Genomic DNA, 26,232 nt, shown 5'->3' with positions numbered 1-26,232 from the left:
AACTATTGCGTGCACAGTTCAACTCACATAAGTATGTGTATATGTAAACAAAGGCGATTTATTCAGTGCTGCCAAATGCTCGTCCAACTGCGTGTTATGTATGTAGCTTGCTTTGTAGAGCCACTTATGCAACCAGCGTGCTTTGGAAATGCGAGTGTGTTGCAGTTGAACTTTGAAATTTACATTTTTTCGTTCGAGCAGAAAAATGTGGGTGAATAGCTCTCCGTCGGCAATAAAATATGTGAACAACTGCTGTTGTTTTATAATTACTGTTATCTGGTATATTTATGTAAATTTCTTCGAGAGGTATATATTGTATATGGATTCTTTGTTCGAATTGCACAATCGATTTTCGTAAAGTTTGTCATAAAAATGGTCCCCGCTTCAAAAGACTTGCCAAATATGCTTTCTCTAGAATGGATAAGGAAGCGAGGCAAATGGGTCTGATAGTGAACGAGGGCAAGAAAAAATATCTAATGTCATCAAAAAAACAGTCGTCACACTCGCGACTTGGCTCCCACGTCACTGTTGACACTCATAACTTCGAAGTCGTTGATAATTTCGTCTATCTTCGGACCAGTGTAAACACCAACAGCAATGTCAGCCTCGAAATCAAACGCAGAATAACTGTTACCAACAGGTGCTACTTCGGCCTGAGTAGGCAATGGAGAAGCAAAGTCCTCTCTCGACTAACAAAGCCAAACTCTATAAGTCACTCATCATTCCCGTCTTGTATGTATGGCTCAGAGGCTCGACGTTACAAATGTTCGCGAGGGAGGATGGAGTCTTGCGTTGAAGTTCACGCAAGTGAGGAAAGTTTTTTGATTGCTATTCACTTGGGAGTGGCCAGAATCGATTATTTTACATACATATATATGGCTCAAGCAGCTTACGAATTCCAGTACTATACCAAGTATCCTCTTGATAGCCAGAAAGCATCCATTTGAAGGCGAGCTAAAGTGAGAAGGCGAAACATCCCTACACAGAGTTGTGCGCAGATCTGGGACCCGCTTAGTAAAAAGCATGTCATGTCGTCCGAATGGTTGAAAACACACTTGTAGCCAACCTTTATTTTGACTTGGAAAAGTCCTCCAAAAAATCGGTAAACCCTCGGAGATAGGCTTTCAATAATTATATGACACCGAAGTATGACCACAGCAGATGGAGAAAATCATAAGAACATTTGCCCAGATAACAAATCGAAGAGCGGTTTGGTCAGAAAAACTTTTAGTCTGATAAATTTTAGTATGGTCCTTAGACCGTTTACTGGTTTTCCAAACCAAAATAGGTTGTGCCCTACCATAGCATTTTTACTTCTATGTGCAGCGTTTCAAATAGGTTTCAAATAGGTATAGTACTTAGTACATCTTTAGACTAAGACTTTAACAATAGAAGGACGGGAGCCAAGTTATACCTCCATTGCCTCAAAGCAGTCAAAAAAGCAGCGGTTTAACGAAGCCATATTGAATATTTCTACACATTATGACTTAAATTTGTCACAATTGGTCGTCTTTAAGTATTCAAGTAAGCGAGGAATCTCCTTAGTTGTTAGAAAATGTATAAAAATAACTTGAGAATCGGGGCTTTGCTTCGAGGSAAGACTTTAATTTGATTCCAACTGATCTACTTAGTGAGCACTGTTTAGTTCTGTGCCTAAAATAACCTAAAAATATATACAGAACACCTTGGGAAGAATTCAAGCTGGAACAGATTGCACTCAAATATCATATTTTGCTTACTTCAACATCACCCACATGCGCGCTCACGCTCCTATCAAACTCTCACATTTAAAGAACGCCGCGGCTTTATTTATTTTCTTGACCACAAGCAGTGTCTTCCACTCCACAGCTGTGCTAACCAATTCAAAAGCTAACAAAAGGCGCTCGTWTAAAAGATTTACTAGCGTGTGTGGGTTGGCATATTTTCTGGCATTTTTTCCGGTAGAGAAAACCGACTCATTAAGGCATTGTCGCCCATGAATGTGGAACGTCCGCATGCAAAACTGAGTTTTGTTTCAACATTTATGCCTTGTAGTACACAATAATGTATTCATATGTTTACTATGTGTTAATAAAAACAGTTGYGTCAAAGCCGTAGCAGTCTTTCCAGTAATTTATGCAACGTAATTCTTTTTTTATGGCCACACATTCCTTGCAGTTACTTGTATTATGTAGGTGCCAATATTCGTGCGAGTTGATTAGCGAAACATTTGTATATGTGTATGTTTTCCGTAGGTAACGTAATATACCCATTTCTTCTTAGCTGTGCGAGAGACTCCGGATCCCAAGTCGTCGCATTTATTTAAATTGATTAAGCTGCTGTGGTATTCTAGGCAGCTGCAGATACTAGCATGGTGTTTCGGCACTTTTAACAGCGATGTGACTTTCTTTCGCAATTTCTCTATGAATTCAGTTAAKTTTAGATCAATCGACATATCTATTAGAGACCTCTGCCTCTCGTTAGGTTTCGGGACATGGTAAGGGGCATATTTATTACTATTGATACTGATCAACTTTACACAATAACAGTTTTGTGCCTCTTGCCGAATTAACAATCTTAAACTGGAATTTATAATTAAACCTAGCTTCTGCTAAAGAACGTTCCACATGTCTTCTATGCCTACGCGCTTTATTTATTTATAAGTCTCTGTTTTCTACGAAGAAAATAGCCTTCGAACTTTTTCGTACGCATATTCCAACCAMACAAAAGTGTAGGTGAAAGCTTTATCCTTAGCATGGAAGCTGAGAAAGCTCAAGTGTAYAGAAGTATTGTTCAGGAGGAAAATTTGATTTGTGCTAGGCATTCAGGTCGAAATTTATAATTGTTYAACCACAGAAAAAAACCCTGAATAGCTGCAATCTAGCATCGTACTTACGAAAGAAWAACTTTTTTACGTTACTTGTTAGGAAAAGTTAGAAATACTTTATTATAGCTAAGAAATGAGTAAAGATTTGGAAAGCGGTTCGTAAAGTTATATGATTTGAAATTCGCGGATCAAATTGCCTTTCAGCTGAAATAAGCAAAGTTAAAATTTAATTGAAAAAAGGACAAAAGATTGAACTTTCGCTATGTCTGAAGAGAAGAAATGGGTTTTTTTAGTTTCAACCTGTTAATTCACGGAGGAAGATTTTACTTAGAACTCCCCTTAGGGAAGAAAAGAGAGAAGAGAAAAAAACCAGTTTGAAAAATTTGATATTTATTAGAGTATGCTTGATAACTTCGATTCCTTACCCAGAAGCAAATTGCAATTTTGGACTCACCAGTGTCGAAAATTAATCGTCGGTACAAATTTCTTCAAAAGCTTCAGTTGCGGGCATCAAATAGTCGGATACCATGGCGTGATAATGGATGCCATTGACGGTAATACCGGTGAGAACGCCTGAAATTGAAGCTCGTTATCTCGATGACATTTGGCCTCGGCAGGACGGCACCACTTCCCTCATATCGCATCAATCTAGGGATTTATTGAGATATCACATCGGTGAGCAGATAATTTCACGTTGTGGGTTGGCCAATTGGCCATTGAGATCCCAGTAGGGCATAAAGTCTATGCGCACTATGTTGCTTCAATTCAGGCCGTGGAACAAATCATCACGCGTGTCAATGCTCGAAACGAATCATCGAAAATTGGACTCAACGGATGGACCATCTGAGAGGTAGCCATGGCCAATAYTTGATACAGAAAATCTTCAAAAATAAATGACAAAGAATGTTTCGAATGATATCAATCATTCCCCATTAAAATTGAAGTTTCTTTGTGACTTTTTTTTTTAAGATAAGAAACCACGAAATAGATCACCCTTTACAAGTATACTTCTAATAAAAAATTCAACGTTATCGCTGTACTGCTGGACAAATATGAAACTCGCCTYGTAACCGTTCACATGACTGGTAAGTTTCAGAGCTTTAAAAACAGATGCCTATCGCGTATACTGAAGGAGTGGTAGCCTATTGTTATCAGCAATGACGACCTGTATAAAAAATGCAAATTGGAACAAGTAGTATATCAAATTGGGAAAGCGAAGATGGATACATCACAAACTGCCCAAATATGCTACAGAAGTGTGCCGACGAGGTCTGACTCGGAACTTCCAAGGAAGTTGTTAAAGAGAGATCTTCACAAAGATCCGAGAGATCCAACAAAGAAAGGACAGGATGCAATGCTTTATTGAGGCCCTATGTGCTAGTCAGATAWACAAGATATGGCGGTATACTTAACATTGATATGGGAACAAATTTTAAGGTGCAGAYTTCCTCTTACATAAGCCATWTTATCAAAAGAAAATKAATGGAAAGATCGAAGAGTTATTTRYCTAATATTAATTGCTCCAAMGATAATTTAGGAGTAATATGTATGTAATAGTYTTAAAGCTAATAACTTGATATTGAGCCTGAGGTATAACTAAAATGTTGAAAATATCGCAAATATGAYGAAACCAAACACAGAGAGCCAAAAAAATTAATTTAATGGAATCAACTTTAATTTGTTATGAACACTAAAATCGAAAGTACTTTGGGTCTAAAGTAACTAGTTACGAAACTAGCCCATATTCCTAAACTTATTATTAATTACATGTGTTTTGATTTCTGTAAAATGTGCGATTTTTTACCACAAACATTTAGGAAAATGTTATATTTTTGTTCCCTAAAATTAAAGACACCTTCTTTAAATTCCAAAGCCAGCAGTAAAAATCAGTTTGCCATTTGTCGTAATTAAAATGTTGCAGGCAAAAGTAAAGAGCACAAAAATATATTTTTTCGGCCGSTATGCACAATAACCAGCTTGTATGTATGTAAGTGTGTGCAACAGAAGCCCATTTTTATTTATGAGCAAAAACAGTCTGAGAGCTCTGCATGAAAATGCTGTGTTGACCAGAACTCTGAATCCACATAAAAATCGCCAGACCGAGCTGTCCATTCGGTCAGCATCCAGCAATGCATGTGGTCATATACATATGTATATATATGTATGTGAATGTATGTGTGTGTGTGAATATACATACATAAGTGCCCGTGCATACAATATATAACTGTGCGAGGACCGAGAGATATTTTTTTCGGTAAGTGCTGTTACTCATGCTTGTGGCAAAGGGCTTTCAAAAATATAAACAGCTGGAAAAAAAACAACAACAACAACAACAACAACAACAACAACGTTGCATGCAACTTATTGTTAAGTCAGTTGCACAAGCTGTACGTTTTTCGCAGTGACTTGTTAACACAGCCCCCACATATCCTTGGCATCTCCCTTCACGCCACTTGCATCGCATGGCCTGACCTTTCAACTGGCTGCGCTTGYTCGGTGCGTTGTTTATGGAAGCCTCAGGTCGGATGTGTATCAGCATTTCAGCGGTAACTGCAAAGTTGTTTATGTGTGCACGCATTTAAATGGCGATTTGCCCCTGTGTGTGTGTGTGTGTGTGTGTGTGTGTATGGTAGATGCAATGAATCTGCATACCTTCCTTAAATAATACTTTTCAAGTGCATATTTTTTGCTCAGTTCAAGCTAAAGCCTTTAAAGAGCGTCTATACAGTGGAAGTCAAATATGAAGGTGGAATAAAGTTAGCGAGAAGAAGAAGTGAGAAGTGGTGCAGCTACTGGTGCAGCGCCTTTCAATAAGTTAACAAAAGCAACAATAAACTTATACATATTTGTACTATAYGTTCATATTCAAGCTCCACTCTGAGGTGAGTTAACTTAACTATATTACTTTGATAAATTTTCTGGTCAATTCGAGAAGCAAATGATTTGAGTAGTTAGGTGAGAGGAGAGGACAGTCATCATTACGCTCATTGTTCTCCGAAGGTAGTACCAACTAAATACCATTTAATTACTTGGTAGATTTGACCAAAGCATTCTCGGGCATGGTCCAAATTCTCTTCATGYCACTATGATAAGTTTTTAGAAATGAGAACCTGATAATGCACACCAAGCATCTATATCAATTGTAGCAAAACGGAACTCTAAATATTAGATGTTTTTTTCACACCATTTTTTGTTCGCTAGAAACTATAACAGATACAAGCGTTGAACTTCTACACTACTTTTCTGATTCATTTACCGGAAAGATCACTCACATCGTTTCTAGGGATGTCACGCTCATTAGCCTATCCTAGTTTCTATTTAAAATGTTTTATGGAGTCATGGACTTGTACACTGTTAAAAGCCCAGCCTGTCTTCGGCACAGGCAAGTCGATCGATACTGCTTTGTACGCGGTAGTGTCACAGCTGGAGAGAGCTCTTATCTATAAAGAATCTGCGACCGAAGGCGGTGATTAAAGCCTTCGAAAAATTTAAGGTAAAACAAAACTTCATGCATAGTCTTCTTTGCGGCAGAATGGTCCTACCTGGCCGCGGTAATAAAGAGGCATCTCGAATGGTTAACAGACTTTCCTCACTGCTCTGAATCCTTCTGGGAAATGATCAACTGAAAGAGCTCAAAGAACGTTGCTTTCATATGCATTAATGCTCACGCTAAAGACGTTACTCTTACGTTAGAAGAAAAATTTTTTAATTACAGCATATTGGGTAACCAAAGCACGAATATCAGCGGTTTAGTGGACAACTCAAGCAAAAGTGAAATGTTTTAATTTACCGGGAGGCATAAAATCTCTTTTGGATATAGGCTTAAATGCTTTGGTATTATTGATAGAAAGCTATCATGAAGTCCAATATTGAGGAAAGAATAAGATRAATAGGAAAATTTTGGATTATTGTGTCCAAGGCGCTATGAAACCGTAGTCAAACCAATAATGTTTAGTGSTAAATTCGTCTGGTGAAAGGCGGCTAAAAACGCTACACACTCTAAAATACTTGAACGTGTCCAAAGAGAGGCTTTCATCTGCATTTGTGATGCACTGCGGACTATACCATGCTAGGAGGGCAGATTGAAAAGCTTAGCTTTAGTAGTAGAACAAGTAGATCTAACGTAAATAAGCGTTAATTGTGAATCCATTTCCAAACAWATCCACGACATTTATAATAAGAAAAAAGAAATAATAATTTGTTTTTTATTAAAAAAGCAGAAAAAAAGTGAAATCGAAACGCACTTCATATAAAGCTGCTGGTTGACATTACTTTCGGAAGCCATTTTTGTTTTCCTTGCAGATTTGAAATGCTAGAAGCATTAGATGCAAAACCTGCTTTCTCATACGCGAACAGATCTAATGATCTTTCGAGTTTGTTAGACAATTATTCTTAAAATCTATGGAAACTAAATAAATACTAACCTTAAACAAATAGGGAATGACAGAAGACATTACAAACTACGTACAAARTGAARTWATAGAAGAATTTTATTTTAACATCAAATTAATTTATTCAAACAAAAAGATATTTTATTAATTTCTATCWCTTTTTTTAAACTTAATTGTAAACTTTTGTATAAAAATGGCATATCAGTTGGAATCATAGGGATACGCGGTGTCCAAAAACTTCTCCTTTTGATTTAGCAATTAACCAAATTTAGCAGCAACTTTTTCAACAACAGGTTGCAAAAGTAKAATCATTTTATAGCACCAAAAAACTGTCATTGCACTGATGAAAATTACTGAAAAAAGCTTCGACGTTTGAGATGTCCAAAACAKTAATCAATGCAATGGTTCGGRTGGAGTTTTTAATGTTTTCAATAYCRSTTTGTATTAGCACAACACATCCYGAAAGTTTCACCTTGAAAGTTAACCGGATCACAATGTGGACAAACTGCCTCCATCACTCCAATATRCAAGTAATCAATCTGACTGTAATTAAAAGCAGCACGCATCATTTCAGTCAAATTARCACGACATWTTTGTGAGACTTAATTAGTAGCCGCACATTTTGATAATAACTTTTGGGATATGTTTCGGCACAACAAGCACATCTCAATTAATTTTTGGTACAATATACTTGGTTTTATTGCTATAAAGATACTCATACCGAATAGTGTCATTTACAGTTATGAATTAATTTCATAAAACTGTGTWAGCTAATCGGAGATTGTCGCGCATAAGCATACTTAACGATAAACAGAAAAGAGCTATAGACGCTTTGAATGGTGAGGATTTGACCAAGCGCAACATTGCTCGGAATTTGGGAAGGTCAGTAACAGAGGTATTTAATTACCTGAATAAAAAAGAAAATTATGACCATTTTGAAACTTACTGTGGTCGAATATTAAATAATACGACATAAATAAGGAATCTGTTTCAACAATTTGGTGTGTGATGAACGGAATCCTAACATTGTAAGTTGAAAATGCAGAAAACGCCTCTCTTGAAAGCACACCGTTAAGTATCTCGTGTCAGCTTTGCCAGAATCCACATGAATAAAAACTAGCATCAGGTTTGATTAAGAAAAATAAAATTTTTAATAGTGCGGCTGTGGCAAAGAAGAACATTGAGAAACAGTCCCCTGATGATCCAGACGGTTGAGGTACTGGAATGATTCACGAAAAGAGCCATGATATTTTTCAAAGCACAATTTTTTTTCAGTATTTCACAGAAATATAACGTCTTTATAGCAATAAAAAAGTGCATTAAGAAAAAAGCAARATAGATGTGTTTTATAAATTTCCTACTTTCTGTTCTGTGATGTGTAAACACATTAAGTGAAAGGAGTAATTTTGCATAAAAGAATCAAGCTTAGAACTAGTGGATTCCCATAGCTTTTAGTTTGGTGAAACACGCTCGTCATAACTTTGGAAAACAGCTGATGTTTTCTATCGATAAGAGCCGGCCACCACTGTTTTGGGAAATTTCGACGCACACAATTCACATTTGTATTGTTAATTTTAGAAATATTGAACGTGATGTTACTAAAAAAAACAATAATGCATTCTTTGATATGAAAACATGAAGAACATTTTTTATCGATTTCTTATAAGTAGATTTCTAAACTTCGTTAACTAGCATTTTCCTTTCTATAAAACTCACCAATTAAAATCGCCGGATCCATATCGTTTTCGTTATTCCAAATATAGGTGATTCGGTACTCGTTCAACACATAAAATTCGCTTAAATTCGTGAAACACTAATAAACATACTGTTACGTCGGTTACGAAATTGATTTTTTTTTTTGTTATTTTAGGTTAGGTTAAAACTTTTTGAATAATGCTTTTTTTCTTAATTAGTTTGTAAGTATATTATTTACTCTTATTTTTCACAACTTGCACTTGTATCTGTAAATAACAAGGGCTCATAACATTGCTCTCTAATTGGAAATTAAGCGACAAAAGGTATAAATAAGTCAGCTGACACACAGCTGTCTAAATTWGCAATGTAAACACGAAGCAGAACTCCACACTTTTTTGTAGGCGCGAACAAGAAAGGCAAATAAGTTGACAATGAAGCTTATTTTGGCTASTAGACAACTTATATGCCAAAGAAAGACTTCAAAAGGTAATAAATCGGCAGTAACTTTGCCAGCAAGAATATCAGCACTGTGATCTGTAGCGAGCTATAAAATAAATTTAAACTATAACCATCAATAAAATCTGGTATTGGCATTTTTAATATAAGATTTAATCATTATTTTATTATTTTTCTCTTTCTTTATTATTTTTTCTATCACAAAACTTCACATTCAGATATTYTTTTCTACACACTGTTATTCGCTTAGTTGTTTACACACGCGTCGATGAGCGAACTCATTCATTAATAAATAAAACCAGCTCCRACTGTCGCAGCCGGCAAAACAGATAACCAAATTCACATATACATATGTATGTGTATGTTTGTAAGTAAACCCACATTATTTTCTAACTTACACTTTCGCATTTATTTCGCACGTCACGAGCAAAACTGTGACTGAAATTTTTTTCTCTATTTGCTCCACCAATATTCACTAATTTATTTTCCATTCGTTTGCTTTCCAAATTCAACTCTTCAATATTTACTGTCTTAGCAAAATATATCTGTTGTCACCATCATAAATTTCACTAAAAATGTTCGATTTTAACTTCAGCTGATTGGAATTTTATTGCGCTCTTATTTGACATTTAATTAAGCCGCGCACTCTCACACATTCTTGCTTACACTCAATTTATGCCTGTTGGTTTGGAGTGCTCTCTGTCAATATATCCTCTCTCTATCGCTCGTTCAACAATCTCACGCTGTTGCTTTAACTTGTTGATTTGCTGGCATGTGGCTTGCAGTGGAATGGGTTGGCAATGAGACACTTATTTATTTGTGATTACTTTTTTTATCAAGGAAAAACTGCTAAAGTGCTCTGCTTTGTCTCCTCGATGTGGACATTGAGGATTGTTTTCACATTAATCATCGGTCGATACAAATACAGTTGCGTGCCGCTATAACATTATATTTTCGTCATGTATTATGCAATTATGCCTGAGTGTATACAAATATTTTCAAGGTAATTCGAAGAAGAAGCTCTTTGCAGAAAAAGAACGCTCGGATACTTGGGTGCCCCTCGATGATAATTAATAGTCGTTATTAACTATCTTGGTTCCTTTTCAGTGAACATTTTTGACGGAATCGCTTAATTCTTATAAATATCTCATTACAGCGGATACAATATAATAATACAATCGAGATTGACCTAGTCTGTTTTGTTCGCATGGATTTCAGTACGAATATTATTTTGATAATTTGCAGTGTCCGACAGTTGTGACCTTATTCTAACCAGTCACAAATAGCATTACAGTTAACGTTATGTAGGAAAGTCAAAGTAAGATACAACTATGAATAGAAAATAGTAAGGCTTTGTCCATAGTTTTAAAATTCCTATTTTTTTTTTCTTAAAAATATATGTCCCCCTCAAAGAAATCCCCCTTGGCCTCAATATACTTGTGCCGACATTTTGTCTAATCAACGAAACAGTTGTTAAAGCCAATTTCCGGAWTATCCTTCAATACTCGTAGCGATTCACGTTTAATATCTTCAGTTGACTCAAAACGGTTTSTTCGGAGCGATCGTTTGGGTTTGCTGAATAGCCAGAAGTCACGCGGAGCTAAATCAGGCAATTASTGTGGTAGCGGCACGATGTAGGTTGRAAATTTGGCGAAAAACTCACGARGAATGAACGCGGTATTCGACGGTGTATCATTGTGGTGCAAAAACAAAAAGTTGTTGGCACATAATCCGTTCCCTTTTTATACTCTCGCAAAAAAGTTGCTAAAGAGAGTATTATAGTTTTGTTCACATAAGTCCTAAAACTAAAATAGTTAGATATAGAGTTATATATACCAAAATGATCAGGGTGATGAGTAGAGTTGAAATCCGGATGTCTGTCTGTCCGTCCGTGCAAGCTGTAACTTGTGTAAAAATTGAGATATCATGAGGAAACCTGGTACACGTATTTCTTGGCTTCATAAGAAGGTTAAGTTCGAAGATGGGCAAAATCGGCCAACTGCCACGCCCACAAAATGGCGAAAACCGAAAACCTATAAACTGTCATAACTAAGCCATAAATAAAGATATTAAAGTGAAATTTGGTTCAAAGGATCGCATTAGGGAGTGGCATATTTGGACGTCTTTTTTTTTTTTTTTTGGAAAAGTGGGCGTGGCCCCACCCCCTACTAAGTTTTTTGTACATATTTCGGAAACTACTATAGCTATGTAAACCAAACTCCATAGAGTCGTTTCCTTCAGGCATTTCTATATACAGTTCAAAAATGGAAGAAATCGGATAATAACCACGCCCCCCTCCATACAAAGGTTATGTTGAAAATGACTAAAAGTGCGCTAACCGACTAACAAACAACGTCAGAAACACTAAGTTTTACGGAAGAAGCGGCAGAAAGAAGCTGCACCCAAGGCTTTTTCAAATATTGAAAATGGGCGTGGCGTCGCCCACTTTTGGACCAAAAACCATATCTCAGGAGCATATTATTTTCTTAACACCCTACATGTACGAAATATGAGTGAAATCGGTTCGCAACCACGCCTTCTTCCAATATAACGCTATTTTGTATTCCATCTGATGTCTTCTCTGTTTAATATATCCATTAGGAACCAATGATGATAGCGGAATAAAACTTTACACAAATGCGGTATTTGATGCGAGAGTATAAAATGTTCGGTGACACCCGCACTTAGCCCTTCCTTACTTGTTACGAATAGCTTCAGGCAAACGCCGCATAATACTCAAACAGTATTCCSTGATCACAGTTTGGCCGGTTAGTGGGAGTTCGGAGTGCACTACACCTCGACAATCGAGAAACTATCAACATAACCTTGATTTCTGACCCGCTTTTTAGTTTTTACGGCTTCAGCTCATCTTTTCTACGTATTCGGACGATTGATAGTGTGTTTTCCGGACGTAATCATAGATCCAAGACACATCGCCAGTAATAATACGTTTCAAGGCATCCAGCACTATTTCACAGCATTTAAAGCGACGTGATTTTTTCGTAAAAAATAAGCGATTTTGGAACCAATCGTGCTTTCACTTTTTATAAGCCCGAATCCTCTTTTAAAATTGATTTCACTGATCTTTCCGATATTCCAACGATGCTAGGARAGATCTTTAACCGCCAATTCTTAAGCAAAAATTCCTTTATTTTATTGATGTTTTGATCATTAGTTGATGTTGATGGTCGTCTGGACGTGGTTGGACTCTCTTTGCATTATAAAATTTGTACCAATCACTTGCTAGCGACAGACAAATATCATCGAAAGCCTCTTACAACTGTCTTAACGTTTTGGTACCARGAATTCGATTCCGGAGACAAAATTAATGAAACTTCTTTGTAGAAAAATTTTAGTAATCGTAAAAATCGCCGAAAGCACTTTATGTATAATATAATGATTATTTAGATGTAACATTTGGCAGAGATTTGACAGACAGTTCGACCAACCTAGAAAARCAATGTTTCGACGAATGGGTTTTCGTGCGAAATTTAAATTAAAGAGTCTTACTATTTTTTCCTCACAGTAGTACATACATATGTATATGTTTACTTCTCATACATGTCCAAGGATCTSGTTAGACCTCTAACATGTATCTAACCACATTTGAAGGAGCAAACCCGAACTTCTTTCGGTGAAGAAAGTTTTATTGGACAAAATCAGTATCAAAAGTACATTCGTACGTACTCCATGAGTCAACATTCCGAAAACACTACAGTTTGGTGAAGAAAAACTTTTGATCTGAGTACAAAACTAAACTAGAATCGCTTTTTGATTTCATATAAAGCAATTGTTACTTTCCGAACTTGAYATGGGGGTCCAAAGTAGTGCGCTGCAGTTCGTCCATGCTTTTTCGAGCGTTGAACTTCACCTTAGGCACCGGCTTCAATTGAATGATTAATAACAAACAAACAATTAGGGAATGCTGTCAGCTGCGAGAGCCGATTGTGTACTTTGATAGAGAGGAGAGTGTGGTTAAGCGTGTGTGTGCACACCGATAACCAAGCAACTGTGAGGCAATGTGTTCCAAGTGCCAGTTGTTCACAACCGGTGGAGTAAACAAAAACAAAGCAGCCAAAAAACTAAAAGAAGTAATAATAAAAACAAACACAGGCGAAGTGGGTAATACAAAAAACGGAGAATATAAAGTTCGTTTATTATTCCAACTATGAAGTGYGGAAAGAGGATGCGAGAAGGGGAGATAAACAGCGCAAGCAACAGATAGCAGTGATCAGACGGTCTGAGAGGCGCTCAGGAAAACGCATGCTGGTGGTGGGACTGCACTGGCGTGCTCAGTCGCTGCTSCTTTCATTAATTTACAGTTTTCTATTTTATTTTCCCTTTTTCTTCTTTCATTTCTCTTTTACTCTTGTAATTACAAGCAATTATTTCAATTTATTGCCAAATGCTTTCCAATCGAGGAAGTCGCTTGTTGTTGGCTCGCCAAGCCGGTCAGGTCAACACATGTGCACGAGAACGGAGCGAAAGTGAAACATAACTGATGCGTCAGGGCGCAGTCGAAATTTGTTGTTTCTGCGTGTGTATGTGTGTAGTTTTACTTGAACCGTTTGCATTCGCATTCAGTGCTTCTTAGKTACTTCTAATGCTGGTTCTTCTGCTAGTTTTTAAGTACTCTGCGTGCCATGCGCTTTGTTGTTTTTGTACAGATTTTTCCGTCTGCGTTCGCGTGCACATTTAAACAAGACTTTTATTGTTTTGTTTAATTGTTTGCTCAATTCGCTTCAATATTTGTTTGTTACTTTGGATACGAGGGAAGTGTTCTTTTGTTGTTTTGGTTAATTTTTTCGGAATTGTTTCGTGRTTTGTGTTTACTAACTATAGCAGCATTGGTGTAATCGTGTGAATTGAGTATGTGACTGGCTTGCGGTGCATCGTGGTCTAAACAAATTGAAATAATAACCAGAAATGATATACGACGATTGGAATTTAAGTGTGCTCTGCCCAATCCACAAAAATGGAGACTCCACAATCTGCGCCAACTACAGTGGAATAAGCCTCCTCAACATCGCATATAAGGTTCTATAAAATATGTTGTGTGAAAAGTTATAGCCCATCGCCAACAAAATAAATGGACCTTATCAGTATGGCTTTAGACATGGAAAACCAATAACTGACCACATATTCACCATGCGCCAAATCTTGGAAAAGACCCGTCCAAAGACGATCGACACACAACACTTCTTCGTCGATTTTAAAGTTGCTTTTATGCGCTATGTCTGAATTTGGTATCCCCGCAAAACTAATACGTATGTGTAGACTGACGTTGAGCAATACCAAAAACTCCATCAGGATCGGAAAGTACCCCACCGAGCCGTTCGATACCAAACGAGATTTTAAACTCAACTCCCTTTCACGCGGCTTCTTCAATTTACTGCTGGAGAAAAATTCGAGCTGCAGAACTAAATTGAGAAGGAACAATCTTCTATAAGATTGACAAGTGCTGGCGTATGTCGACGATATTGATATCATTGGCCTCAATTGGCATGRACGATGRCATCTGATGAGTCGACGTTATGTTAGTAGAAGAAGAAGAATCTTCTCTTCTATCGTTTTTATTTTCACTTATGGAAATCATCTGCTACGGTAAATTCAACCCAGAGGACTGAATGCTTTTCTGACAAGGAAACTGCTGAAATCAACCATCAGGTACTCTCACGTTGCCTTTATAGATAATATACGCAATTCAATCAGTTTAATAGAGAAGAACATTGACTAAGCCATGTGAGGAGTACAGACAGGACATAATCAATTTATTAGAAATTTTTTAATAATTAAATATGGAATAATAGTAGATAATTAATTGTTCCCAAATTTGGGCTTACAGCGAATTAAACGGACATGGGTCTAACTAATCATAAGAAAATGAAGTTAGGAATACGTGTTTTTGTGAGATTCTCATAAACTGCAAATTTTAAACACAGGTCAGTCAAGTTTTGTCTATTATAATTTAAATTATATATTATTCTATTATATTACACTACCACAAAATTGTCTACATCACCCGGAATAATAATTTTAGGCAACCAAACAGACCCAGAATTAATACATATATATTTTTCTAGCTATTGGCTAGTTGGATCGTGCGTAAAGAAAGCTTTTCAAATAGTCGACGTATAATTTCTGAGAAACATAGCAACATAACATATCGCTGGTAAAAAAAAATTATTATTTTTGAAACAGATAACTCGATAAAAATATAATAAAAGATAATCGAAAAAAATTTACTTAAAAAAATTTAAATATATATTATTTTTAATTTTTCAGAAAAATAACCCTAGTCGATGCAAAATCCCAGTCTTCATTTTTTTTTTTTTTTTTAAAGAAATTTCGAGCAAAATGGACTCATGGAAAGTGTCGTCGGATACGAGGTTCCGCTATATAAATTGTAGAGCACATCAGTGTGGTGATCTAATCGGAAGTATAACCAAACTCTTATTCTATGGTAGTCTTAATATTCTCGTAAGATTTAATCGTTTTAGAACTTGATATAATTCAACGAGTCCTTTAAGAAATCACAAAAAGTTTGAAATATCAGTTTTGCAGGTGAAAAAAAAATAAAAATTCTTCGAATAACTGAAGCATTTCAATTGATATTCAAATCTGCCAATGTCATTTTGCATATTTCGGCTTTGTTTTATTTCAATATAGGCAGCCATCTAACCGGTTTAACGCTGTTATTTGACGAGATTGTTACGTTTTTCTTATTTTTTCTGTTTTTGATTTTCCGCTTCTCTTCATGCTTTGGCTGTGAAGTCACCGATTTGAAAACTCGTTCCACTAGGAAACCTTTACAAGCGGTATGTTTGTGTTGTTGCTGCAACGTTGACATAGACGAGTTAACTGCATTYTTTGACGTTTTACTGCGTTTGCCATTTTTTGCACCTCACACATGACACATATCTGTTATTTACACCTTTGCTTTATTCTATTTATTTATTTTTTTTTTTGTTTTCTTACTGCTTTTGCTATTTTACATTTTACGCTCACACATATTCGCTTGAATTGAACAGCTGGCATTCGTTTCGTTATTCATTTTCTTCTTTATGCTAATTCATGTGCCAAGGTTAATTTACACAGCACTTTGATTCAATAATCCATATTATTAATACTTTTTTCACATTTATTATCATTTCGCGCCGCAAATGCACACTTTTGCCTCTGACTCATCACACTCTTCGCATATCGCGCTTAATAATGACATTTCATTATAAAATTTTTGTTTAGGTTTTTTTTGACAGCTACTAAAAACAATCAACAGGTGATCACCGGCAACAACAACYACACACGAACGCACGAAACAACGCGAATCGGCGTAACGGCAGCGACGCGCACATCAACGCCGACGTTGGCGGCTCCGAACGATGTGGTCGAAACGGGCTCTACCGACGAGTATGCCAACGGTCGCTCAGCCAAAGCTGCGGTGGTATACACAACACAAATGCCGAAGTACATATGTATGTATGTATGTATATAGTAAACATATCTGTATACTTAGAAGTGGCCCGGCCAGAATTTAGTCGGGGAATTTTCTTCCAGAAAACTTAATAACCTTCCATTTTTCGCACTTATAATTGATATTTTCCATTACAAAATATAATTTTCATATTTCCTTTCACTCTGACTGCACATTTCGCTTTACTTTTGCTGAAAAGCCACTCGACAGATTTTTCACTAGCAACTTTGATGGCCCACCTTCCGTTTCTCCACACCAAACTACTTTGATTAGAGGTTTAGCTAAAAACACTTGAATCTTTTCACTTTCCTTTGCGCTTCTGAATTAACTTCCAATAAACACAATTGAAATAAAATAAGAGAAAAACTAAAAAAAAAGAGTATAGTTTTTAATCATGCACTTCGTTTATTCGCGCGGTTTTAAAACACTTTCGTATCGCTCGCTCACTCGGTACCAACTAATCGCTCGGCGACTGCCCAAATGCTTTCCTAGTGCTGGAACTCGAAAAAAGTTACCAACAAMAGCGGCAGCGCCAATAAGTTCCACTCAACAAACCAGTCAGCGTAAACAACAAAAAATATTAGCGACTCCCCACTTGTTGAGCGTCGCTGCCGCTGCTCAGAGTTACCAAACAAGCACTTTGGCTCCAATGCGTTGGTGTGAGAGAGTTGAAAGCAGGTTTATGTATGTATGTGTGAGAGTGTTGTGACGAGGGAGCGTGCGTGCGGCGCTTAAAGTCGACCGGCACTTTTCGTATATGTTTCATTTTCACATCGTTTCAGTTGTTCCAATGTGTTGTTAATTAAAGTAATGATAATGAACTAATTGAGAAGGGGTTTGATATACATTCAACAATGTTGTCATTACATTGAAATGTAGAAAAATTCCCAATAGGCTGAAATAATTATAAAACTATGTCTGATTGTGAAAAAATGGATTTTGTATATTAATGATCAGAATCCCATTTTAAAAATTTTGCATAACACACATTTAAGAAAACTTCTCTTTAATTTACTAACACATTATGTGTTCTGACATTCCCTTTTATGACAAAGTTACAGTAAGAATTTGATAGATGAATTGATTACATTAAAAGAATACGACCTGCCACCTATAYACCTCTTCGCTGAAAACTGCATAGCAAAATTAGCGGGACGAGTACTAGCTGAAGGAGAATTTACATACAGAACCTTTCAACTGGGAAAGAAGGTTCAAAGTAAACATAGTAAAAGATGCCTCGAAAATGGACGATGGAGTTGCAATTAGGGCAGTAACCTGGTTTGGCATATCGGCCAGAACTGTCTTGGGAAGCAGAGCAGCAGTGGAAAATGCTCCAGAAACAAGCAACTTCACTTCTACTGGGTGCCAGGCCACAAAGGCATCGAGGGCAATGAAATAGTGGAAAGGATTGACAAAAATGGTGTACGGCTAACATTCGAAAACGTGATCAACATTGGGAAACCCATCTATACGACGATCTGAGCAGAAGAATGATAAGGAAAACTACAGAAGCCATGTGCAAAATGATAGATAGGAAATACACAAAACTCCTATTGGAACTCGATAGGAAAAACTGTAGGAACATGATCGGAATACTAACCGGTGACTGTCAGGTTGCGGCACATGTAGTACAATTGTCCCGCGTGGACAAGGCTACGATGTAAGCATCTGGAGTTTCCACGGTGTGATACACTGGAGGAGGTATTATCGACTCTGTTTCGCGTCAAGCGCAGGCATTGTAAAAGATGACTACTTCTCATGAACCTAGGAATTGAACACCATCTGAAAATATTACTAAAACTACTAGTCTATGCGTGGCTTATTGGCCTACCAGTTTAACCCGACCTAACCTAACGTAAAATAATACAAGAGTTAATTTTTATATTCTCGCAACATGTTGCAATGGAGAGTATAATAGTTTTGCTCACGCAACGGGTATTTGTAACACCTTAAACTAATATCTTCTTTTACTTTATTGGCGTAGACACCGATTACTCGGTTATATTCAAGTTCACAACAACGTGCCAGTCGTTCTTACTTTTCATACTAAATAAAAACGAATATGCATAAATGTAAATGAGCGGGATGACAAGAGGAGCCGAATTCTGAGCAAAGTGCTGAACACATAGAGCGCGACAAGACATGGCAGCTCGACAGTGAACTGTAAATGGCGTCGTGAAACCTTCTATGTGAACATTTGTAAGAAGGCAGCAACAAACAATGGCCGGCATGTACACAAGACAACACAGCTGTTCATTTTGCATGTACAATGYACATTGTACAYACTTTCGTTGAGGCCATACTAATACCTTTCACTTCAATGAAATTTTAAAATTTTGTTCGAAGAGAAATTTTTTATGCAAAAAAATAAGAACAGAGGTAAATTTATTTAGCAAATATAAGAATATTATGAAGTTAGCGAGAGCGACAACTGTCGGCCTGCAGCAGTCTAAATAACTGTGTCCATTAGAACGTGTGTAATGTAATATTTGACAGATGTCGCTTGCAGTCTGTCGYGCTCTATGTGTTCAGCACTTAACTGTCTGGCCGTTCGTCTGTTTGTACAAGCGACAATTTGAGTAGACAATGAGATATCTTGTTAAAATGTGGTACATATTTTCCTTGGCAGCCAATGGAAGTTTGTATTGCAGATAGGGGGAATCGGAAACGACACGCCCACAAAATTCTGTCAACCGGGAATCTACAAAATGTCGTAACAAAGCCGAAAAGTAAGTCAAAATATTATGATAGTAGTATGACAGAGACTTCATAAAAGGTAAATATCTCACAAACCACATAAGCTATTACCACAAAACTTGTTGAGAACCAGCGTTTTTAGCTCTTCCTAACATATAACCAAATGCACCTCTCATATAACAGTTAAGAAAATAGCTCAGAAATTTAATTTTTCACTCAATGTGATACGAAATCTTTGCAAAGGACTCATTGGAAACATCGTTCACCCCCTACTTTTCAATGGAGTTTCATATCTCAGAAACTACTCGATCAATATCAATAAACTTTTCATTCCGTTCTTATTTACGTTGCGATAATGAGCGGAATTGGCCTAAAAGGATATCTACTTCCCTCACATCGTACTTTYAAATTTCATATGTCTTTACAGTATATATACAGACATCGAAATAAAACTTCACGTTCATGATATGCCATTCTCAACTAAACAGAGTCTATAACGGCCCATAAACTTTCCAGCCCGCTATACCGAGTATGCGGTCCTTAGTGCCTATATCAAACTTTGTATTTTTACGGCATCAAATCAATACGCTGTTTGTTCATTCTACTAAATATTTTTATTACTTCTTCTGCTCCCACACGTCTTAATTTATGTTGAGGAGTGCTAAGCCCTTCAATCTGTTTTCGAGTGTCGTGCTCTGTCCAAGTCTTGATTCGACGCAAAGAAGATAAGGATCGGTTAGCGTTAGCATTTGATGCTAGCAAAGTTCCAAATATGCGAAGAACAGTATGAATCGTCGGATATATGAACATACATATATCCCCACCTCAAGTGCTCAGGGTTTCTAAGGCAGAAAGTACTTGCGTTCTCGTAGTAATTYGCATCTTCCATTGTTGCTGCTAAAGCACTACTACTGCCTTGAGCATCGATTTTTGCAGTTCTTTGTTTCCTGGCAAGATTATCCCAAGAAACGACTCACTAGGCATTCAATGAGTAAAGTTATATTTTTTTATTCTAAGATAAGGTTAAATTTTGGAATGAATGAATTTCGTTCCATGAGCGACCTTAATCCACGTCTTGCTATTTAGGTCCAAGTTTCAAACAAATCGGTTAAAATTTTACAGTTGTCAGAAAATGTTTAAATGATTTTTCGTAATGGAAGTAATTATTGAGAGTAATCTAAGTTAGTTATGTTTGAAGTTGTGGCATGCGACATGTTATACCGTTGATAACTAAACACTATATTCCATTGGATAGTGCCCTTATTTTCAATAACTGGTTTTGGAACCAGTGAGGGCAAGGTTTGACCACAAGTAATGCATTGTTTGAAAATMTCTTTTAATTTGTTTGATTCGCTACTCTCCAATGTTTGGCGCGTCGAAGACAGCAATTACTTTATATTATATAAGTGACATTATAGCTTACAACTACTATATGTTGAATAATAAATTAAAAWTTTTCCAAGAAAAAATAATAATTTTTACTTAAAATGACACAGATCCTGTGGTAATTAAGACTCTGAAACTGGAGCAGTTAAGAACTAAGTAACAATAAATATGGAGTGTAGAGCTGGAGATATCAGAATATTGAGAGTGAAAGTGATTTTCGTTGTCAGTATGTTTACTTGCGTCCATGTACTACTTTTCTGCATAAAATATATTGTATAATRCATAGATATCTACTCTTCCGAATAAATAAAATAAATGGCATATACGGTAGTGTCTGTGAAATATGCTAGTAGTGAATGATTAGTCTTGGCAGAATCTATAAACTATAAACTGAAATCGAACTAGATAAAAAAAACAACAAAGACAAATGCTTTCTAACGAGAAAGAGCACGTACAAACTACCGCTTGCTGCTATATAAAATTCTATGTAAAATAAAAAAATTCTATGTAAAAAAATCTAGTCAAATGGATAGTTTGGTGATCCATACTAGTTGCGAAGTAGTTGATAACTAGTCGTTTTGAATATTAATAACATTATTAGATAATGTAAAATTATTTTGTGTTTGTTGTTGTTGAAATCGACTTCACTACAACGATTATTGAATTTAAAAAATTCGCCCTGCTTTTTCAAATCTATCTGGTCCATATTTACATAAAAAGTTAAATTAAAAGCATTCTATGCCTATCTTAAGATGATAAATTTTGCAAATATTCATACATAAGTATATTATGGTATATAAAGTCTATATGGAAGCCATGGACCTGCATACCACCACTCAGTCGAAAAAAAATTAAAATATTCCAAATAAAAAAACAAAAAAAAAATTGTGTTTTTTTAACGAAATTAAGTATTTTAAATTTAACTTAGCGAAAACGAAACAAAATCTCGGTTTTTTTATCATGACAACCAATTTCCWTCTGTAAATAAAGAGCGCCACCTAAAATCTGTTGACATGTCTGCATCTGTGGCTTTGTGTGTGTGTGTGTTTCCACACGTACATGTGTTAATTTGTTTACTCACAAGTGAAGTTACCGCAAGTACAAAAATAAACAAGAGATAATATGAAATTAAACAGGCAGTACCACAGATGCTCTCATTAACATACGAAATGGGCGTAAAAAATGCATGCCTGAGTTAACCCAGTAGGCAGAAGCGGAGGTTGATGTTGTTGAAAAAAATGAGAGTTTTCCAATGATTTATTAGAAGGTTTTTATCATTACTTAAGTTTAAAAACTAAAAAAATTTTTATCTAAGATTATATTTATCAAGAACTATTAATAAAAATACATGAAAGATGGAATTAAAAATTTAAATAAACAATTATTTCGAAGTGTAGGGGATTGCAAAAGCAAGAGTATACCTGTAGGCAAAGAATTTTTGATTTTTAAAAATCCTATAAGAATCTGTACCGACAGTGTGAAAATAATTGAAATCGAAATATAATACTGCTCAATCCCCATATAACGATACCGTTAAAAGCTGCTAAGGCACATATAAAAAATCGTAAAATGATTACGACCGATATAGTGTTAAACAGCTTCATAAAGGTCGGGCTCMAAATTGTTCAATGGGCGCCCTCTTTGAGGTGAAATCCCATATCTCGGAATCTGCCCGACCGAAATCAACCAAATTCGCTACATGATATTCTACTGAGATTCTTATGTCACARTGTAAGACTGGACAAAATCGGACCACAACTACGCCTACTTCTCTGAAGACACAATTTTAAAGTACCTTTCGATTCTTTCAGTTTCTTGTACACGAATCAAGAAGTAATTAATATAACAAGATACAACTTTGAACGCATAGTGTTTTTGGAGTATAGCAAAAATTGTCCAAATCGWATCACAACTGTTCAAGTGACCAGGTCTGAATATGCGGAACTATAGTTGACTTTTGACAGAAAATATTGGTCATTGTGTTACGTAATTGAAATGCAGATAAAATGGGTTGGATCAGATCAATACTTCCTTTCACCTGAATCGACTGTGAGTTTCTTGTGCATACGCGTATATYATCCAACATGTGAGTTATCTCATTCAAAATGAGAGAACGTATTTTATTTATCGATTACGAACCCAAGGCAGATATTCGTGTCAAAATCCTAACACGCCTGATTACCCTTTTCGCACAGCCAAATTAATTTAGTACACTAAGATTARTACATTAAGAAACCAGTTTTTACCTCTCGCACAGCCGACTAACGATGGGCTCTATTAACGATCAGCTATTATACTGGCCTGTGTTCTTCATTTAGTATTTTTTCGAATGATTAAAATTCATCAACTGATTGCAAACACCGAATTTACAGCCTGGACAACAACCCACAGAGTTGCATTCCAGTTTCAACTCCACTTCAGTTCGATTAAGAATTAATGTAGCAAAAAAAAAAATTTTATTTTGTCTCGTTAATCGATCTAAATTAGAGCTTTAATTGAGCAAAGGCTGGTTTATTGATCATTTAGCTTCTAAGCGAAACGATTAATTTACTTTACTAATCAAGAACTTCAACTAGAAAAAAAAAACGGAGTAGATTTAAACCCATTGGAAWAAGAAGATAAAATAACATTAATTAAATAGAAAGTAATTAAAGAATAAACTGTGGTCGGGAAGAGAAAAATGGGTTCGCTGGGTTATACTGTTAATGGCTATAATTGGTTAAGGGGTTAGGTGGGTTTGAAAATTTCCAAAAATCGATTAACTTTTTTTTTTTGCTTTATTAAATTCTACAATACCTCTAGAATATAGTCCTGAAGTTAAAGTTGAGTTGATCTGAGTAATAATTTCGGAGATACAGTGTTGAGAACTTGTGCACTCAAGTCTAACTGCGCTAAGTGCTCTGTCTTAAAACGCGTTTTTCTCGAAACTGTGTTTTTGAAGTCGGTGTACACGATTTCTCGAAAAGTTATCGACCAATTTAGTTCGTATTGTGTACACGTTTTTGAAATAATATTACGTAGTTATTAAACGAAGGATTTTTCCTTATTTCATTACAACTTATTTTTCTGACCAAAAAATACCGAAAATTTTACCAAAAATGAGATCTTTTGTTCAAAGTCCGAGAAAAGAAGGRCAATTTTAATATTTTTAATTTCCTACGTTTAAAAACGAGATTTATATATGTACTAACAGAATATGCTTCGTTTTTTAATTTTGTATGAACCAAAAATACGTTATGCTGTCCATGGCGAGAGCACTTTTCCGAGAGACGCCCAGGGAAATGCGGTTTCMACGGCGGAATTTTCAACATTTCTGTTTCGAAATTTCAGGAGATATTGTTCGTATATATACCGTTGATGCTACATATTAAATTTTTCAAATATATGATTGCTTGTATTATAAAAAAAATCAAAAAATCGTAAAAATACCTTTTTTTGTAGCTCTGAAACCCACCTAACCCCTTAACCTTGTTTTCCGGCAAAGTGCGTGACCAATAGAAAACAGTATAGTGTTAAAGATTGAAAGGATCTACAACTTTTCTGCAAACACTGCTTTCACATAACCTTAAAATATATGTCAAAAATTCAAATAAACAAATTTTCGCCTCTTTTAATTATATTTTCTTTCATTTTTGTTATATTACGTTTCCTTTCCAGGGGATTTCATACCACGTTTTTCTTATTTTTTTTTTTGTTTTTTTTGGGTTTTTGTTTTAAACATTTTTCTACTTGGCCGACAAGTATTCGCTACACATATGAATACTACCCATATAGTATCCGCTATATGCTATTTAAACACACTAGTCAACAGCTTATTATTCGCTATCTTAATATGCATTACAATAGGGATTTAGATATTTTATTGCTCACCCATAAATCTGATGCGAAATTCATCATAGCCAAGCAGTTGAACGGGCTGCTCGTCATATGCCGGTTCACAAATGATTTCGTAGTCGTATGGGTCATGCCGATCCATTTTTATTATGTTGTTGCGTTCTCTAAAGCACTTTTTTTATTTATTTTTTTTTATTTATTTTCATCAATTTTAGTTAACAAACTATATTTTTCCGTTTTTATTTCTGCTCCTTTTTAAAATATTTCCAAGTAATAATAAACTTTTTAATAACACATTCTTAGGTAAAAAATGCCTGCACCGCCTAAAAGTAGGCAATATATTTCTTTTTGTACTTCTTTATCTTAGTGCACATATAACGCTTTYGAGCTTTCAGGTTAATAATTTAATCGCTGATAATCCTACACGAATTCAACATGAATAAAAATATTTACCACACCCTACTTGAATTAAACGTAAGTGCACTACAACAGTTTTAAATTMATTACCAAGGTAACGGTAAAGTATTAATACGGTAAATAAGTAACTATTGTCAGATGTTGAGTTTTACATTTTTTATTTCTATTTAAGTTATTCTGCATTATTCACACTTTACAATTAATTTTTCCGTGTTTTCATATGTTATATTTTTCTAATTTATACCGTTAACAGTGCATTAAATAAAGCATACCATTAGGATTCAATGTATTTGCCTTCTAAGTCATACATATATTCGTATTGCTTTGGAATTTGTAAATTATAAGAATTTAAACCAAATGTTATTAGATTTCATTTTTTTTCAGGAACGGCATATGCATGCAGTTAATGAAACTATTTCAAAGCCAATATGGTCTCGAATCGAACTMTCGAATATCACCCTATGGATTTTTCAAAATGGGTTTGGATAAACTGCCCATTTTTCTAGCTAAGTTGAGCTGTCTTTACTTTCGGTCAAAGACCAATGGAGTACATCGAGCCTTAAAAAAGAGAATTGGGAGGAAGGAAAATGAAATTTAGTGAGCATACCACATAGAATATGCGTGTGAATTTGGCCTCAGAAATGCCGAACCAGATTATCAAAATAACTCGTTTTCGATGTTAAAGTCGACATAATCGACAGCTTAGTTCGGATTTCGTTAGACCAATGCGAGCTTATATATGTAGCTTAACAGAGCAATACTATGGGGCTAATACTTTTAGCTAATTAGTGAATCTATTTGCTTTATGAACGTCGAGTGTGCCGTGCCACCAGTGTTATGCTAGCTTAAGACGGATAACTGGAGAAATAAGTCCAACTTGAGTTCTTAAGTTTTTTAAAAGAGAAATTCCTGTTTCTGAAGCACGAGATGTAGCCCATATGTATCTTATCGAAATTTTTGCAATAAATTTGATTACATTTTGAACTTCTTACTTCAAAAATTTTATAATTTCTTCAATACTTTGTAAATAAATAAATATATTTCACACCTTTGAATTTCGTATTATGTAAAATAAC

General features: G+C 35.7%; 1 protein-coding gene across 1 annotated transcript in view; it reads right to left on the bottom strand.

Moving 5' to 3' along the window:
- LOC108968144 (dystrophin, isoforms A/C/F/G/H) overlaps window positions 1–24,891 on the bottom strand; it is a gene marked incomplete at its 3' end in the record, with an annotated part of 344,088 nt that extends 319,197 nt beyond the window's left edge. Inside the window, 1 exon segment of the mRNA XM_018931935.1 lies at window positions 24,776–24,891. Within this exon segment, the coding sequence (XP_018787480.1) occupies window positions 24,776–24,881 (106 nt within the window).
- Window positions 24,892–26,232: the final 1,341 nt, after the last annotated feature.

This window comes from Bactrocera latifrons, unplaced genomic scaffold, assembly GCF_001853355.1.
Source record: "Bactrocera latifrons isolate USDA-ARS-PBARC rearing strain unplaced genomic scaffold, ASM185335v1 scaffold_204, whole genome shotgun sequence".
NCBI classification, from domain to species: domain Eukaryota; kingdom Metazoa; phylum Arthropoda; class Insecta; order Diptera; family Tephritidae; genus Bactrocera; species Bactrocera latifrons.
The sequence above is the reverse complement of the archived record's forward strand: the minus strand, read 5'-3'. Positions and strand labels throughout refer to the sequence as shown.